Here is a 4,026-nt window from a genome sequence, read left to right on the forward strand (position 1 = left end):
AACTTGGGCCAGTGAAGCAACGTCCTCCACAACTAGACTGAAGAACAAAAGGACAGCAACTTGTCTGTTCTTCTCCCAATTCCCCAGCGCTGTTCCCATCCCCCAATTCCCTAATTAAAAAAAAAAATCTTTAAAAAAAAAAAATCCCATTTACAATTGCATCAACAAGAATACCTAAGAATAAATTTAACCAAGGAGATGAAAAACCTGTACACTGAAAACTATAAGACACTGATGAAAGAAATCGAGGGGACACAAATAAAGATATTCCATGTCCATGAATTAGAAGAATATTGTTAAAATGTTCATACTACACGAAGCAATGTGCAGATTCAATGCAATCACTATGAAAATTCCAATGATGTTTTTCACAAAAATAGAACAAATAATCCTAAAATTTGTATGGAACTACACAAGACCCTGAATAGCCAAAGCAATCTTGAGAAAGAACAACAAAGTTGGAGACATCATGGTCTCTGACTTCGAACTATACTACAAGCCTATAGTAATCAAAACAGTATGGTACTGGCATAAAAACAGACACATAGATCAATGGAACAGAATAGAGAGTCTAGGGATAAACCCACACATATTTGGTCAACTAATTTATGACAAAGGAGCCAAGAATATACAATGGGGAAAGGACAGTCCCTTCAAAAAATGGTGTTGGGGAAACTGGGCAGCTATATGCAAAAGAATGAAACTGAACCACTATCTTACACCATACACAAAATTAGCTCAAATCGGACTAAAAACTTGAACATAGGACCTGAAACCGCAAAGCTCCTAGAAGAAAATACAGGTGATGAGCTCCTTGACATCAGTCTTGGCAATGATTTTTTTGGCTTTGACACCAAAAGCAAAGGCAAAAGAAGCAAAAATAAAGCAGTGGAACTTTATCAAACTAAAAAGCTTCNTCATGAATTTGACATAACCCAAGTGAAGTGTTTTTTAATTAAGTTAACATCACGATGTAATCAGGCTAGTTTAAGAAAAATTAAATAATAGCAAAGAAACCCTAAAATTAAATATTTTTCCCCTCTTTAATCCTACTTTAATCTGATTAGGTACTGGAGTTTAATAATATTCCCACAGCTGGATAATTTTCTTAAGTTTGCTTCCCTTTTATTCTTTATTTTTATCAGTGGCCAATTCTCCAAATTTGGGTTATAACAACTCAAAGACTCTTAAAAAGAGTAAGCAGTAGTCTCAGCACTCTTCGTGGATATTTGTGGTAGGCAGAACAATGGCCCCAAACATCCTAACCCCTGGAAGCTGTGGAAACGTACAGGATACATGCCAATGGGGAATTAAGTTTGTGGATGGAATTAAGGTGCTAATAAGCTGACCTCAAAAAAGTAAAGTATCCTGGATTAGACAGGTGGGGCCAATAAAATAACAGGAGTCCCTAAAGTGGAAGAGGTGTGACAGGGGGCCCACGGTCAGAGCCAAGTGACTGCTGGCTGTGCCGTGGAAGAAAGGGACGGCCCCTGAAAGCTGACCAACACCAGGAAACATTCTCCCTGAAAGTTGACCAACACCAGGAAACATTCTCCCTGAAGCCTCCAGAAAGAACACAGCCCCGCCCTCGCCTTGATTTCACCCCGTGGAACCCGCTTTATCAGACTAAACGTAACTGATATGGTATGTCTGAATGTGCACATGACAGGTGTAAGCAGCAAAGATACATTTAATTCTATTCATTGATTTTTCTCCAACTTGCCGAGGAGAGTGACAGAAATTACTGCCCTTAACATGGTCGAGGAACTCTACATCTCATCACTCATGTAATTAAAAATGTAGAAATCTACTGAAAAATTCAAAATAGTTTAAATCATTTTTGTCTGTATTATTCATTTATAACTTTTTAAATCATTTATCTCCAATTTCTTTATTATACATTACAGTAGCATAAGCTATAGTATCCAGGCTTTAAATAGCTAAATATCTATAGATATATAGATACATACAAATATATATGCCTTTTCCTGATTCTGAACAGAAGTTTCTGAAATCATTTAGTGTGTAGTTTATAAGAAAAAACACACTGCCTCTGATGCTGCAGACTCACAAGCACTAGGGTGGGAGCAGGCAGACCACTCATACACCTGCCAACCAGCTGTTTTTACTTGTTTCATGCTCTGCACTTTTCCTGAAAATATTTGAAAATGAGCCGTTATGAATGGAGATACTAATTTGACCTACAGCTATACAGTGAAATTGTAAATTCAGCCTAAAATGAATATGCACTAGAACATAATTCTTAGACTTTTTCAAAGCAAATTAAAAGGTCAATGGAAAAACAAAGCCAATGATGTCACATACTGCATACATAAGCTGGTAAACGTAGATTTTCTAGTCTTCCTTGCTAAGCGTACTCTTAGCCATGTGAGAGGAATGGAACACTCCACCCCGGGCAAGTAAACAGCACTATTTCTGAAGTTCCTCCATAGAGGGCTTATAAAGCAGAAAGTGACTACCTAGGTTTCCTAGATAGTCTAAGATTTTTCTAGACACTAGAAGGCTGTAAGCACAGCAACATCCTACAATTTAAGGCAGGACTTTCACACCATAATACTCGGCGGTGCCGAGACCGCTGGGAGCCTCCGGAAGCGCCGTGGGCAGGACAAAGGCATCTGGGTACTGAGGGCGCACCGACCCGTTCTGGAGGTGCCTCGTACAGAGAATCAATAGGAGAACATGAAGCCAGGCAGCAGCACTGACTTAGTGAGGAGCATGTGAGCTGAGCCGCTTGGAACTGTCAAGCATTTCACAAGTGAACTGTCACACACACAGGTACTGTGAATGGATCAGCATATCTTGAGGGGCTTAATACTTTTTGCCTCTTTTAAGAAAATAAAAAATTTTCTCCTGGACTGCTTCAATTACNTGAATGACACTTACAAGATCCTCCCAACAAGGCTGAGTAAGTGTTCTTCCTATGCGCACGAAGAACAGGTACACAGACGGACCACACTCTGGCCCATAAGAGACGTCTTAGCAAATTTAAAGGGACTTGTGTCTGTTTTATCCTTATTATAAACCGGGGGGGGGGGCAGCCCCCAAAGGGAGCAGTTGGAATGTGTGAGGAACGAACCCTGGGGGCTCTACTGAGGACCTTCCAACATGACAAAGGGAGGTGCTGATCCACAGTTTCAACAACACCCCCTGTCCTGCCCAGCATGCACTGAGAAACATGGTTCTAAGCCAGTCAGAAAACCCAGAAACAAGTGAAAAGTTACACGTGGTCTCATAAAACAGAAACAGAAGACGAGGAAAATGAGAAAAACATCTGTCAAGTGCTTGTACTACTAGGGGTAAAAATATAGATAATTCATGAAACTGCTAACATTTTTGTTCAAAACGAAGCATTCACAAAAGTAATTTATCAAACACACTAATGAAGTTAGAATAAATGTTCAAGAATGCAAAGGAAAAAACATCTTTTTGAAAAAACAATCTAAAAATAAATCTCTTCCCTACTTGAAAACAGAACTTCCTTTCTATGTAATGAGGGATAACGGACCAACACACGCGCAGTACACGGTAACCGTTCTGGAACTTTCAGCACCTCACCTTATGAGCTGCAAAGCTTGAGTCATTTTTCTCTAGCGCTCTCTTTGCGTACGCCAAGGCTTCATACACCAGGAGCTTCTTCTCCTCTTCGGAGGTTCCGCTAAGCTGAGCTATATCACGTGATGCCCGTGCCAAACGCCACAGTAACTCTGCATCTTCACTAATGTGAAATAGATACAAAACAGCCATTTTAACTTGCATTTAAACACTGCTCACGGCCACTAATATATACATATGGTCTTTCAGGTCAGTGAGGACACAGCAAGCAACGCGGTATCAGATGCCATTATTCATAATGGTAAATTTGTTGTTTTCTTACACACAACTTTACTTGCCAAAATTTCCTACAAAATATCCAATATCATACATAAATATTAACTTACCTGCATTATCTAAAATACAACTTCCTTAGAAAATATCTTTGTATTTGAATTCTCTAAACACTCGCCT

The 4,026-nt window shown here is 39.4% G+C and overlaps 1 protein-coding gene across 1 annotated transcript in view; it reads right to left on the bottom strand.

Annotated features, from left to right (window-relative positions):
• RMDN1 (regulator of microtubule dynamics 1) overlaps positions 1-3,765 on the bottom strand; it is a 26,856-nt gene extending 23,091 nt beyond the window's left edge. The window contains exon 1 of the mRNA XM_019651626.1: positions 3,577-3,765. Within this exon, the coding sequence (XP_019507171.1) occupies positions 3,577-3,765 (189 nt within the window). The remainder of the gene's footprint in view (positions 1-3,576) is intronic.
• Positions 3,766-4,026: the final 261 nt, after the last annotated feature.

The sequence above is a fragment of the Hipposideros armiger genome, unplaced genomic scaffold (assembly GCF_001890085.2).
Source record: "Hipposideros armiger isolate ML-2016 unplaced genomic scaffold, ASM189008v1 scaffold_163, whole genome shotgun sequence".
NCBI lineage: Eukaryota > Metazoa > Chordata > Mammalia > Chiroptera > Hipposideridae > Hipposideros > Hipposideros armiger.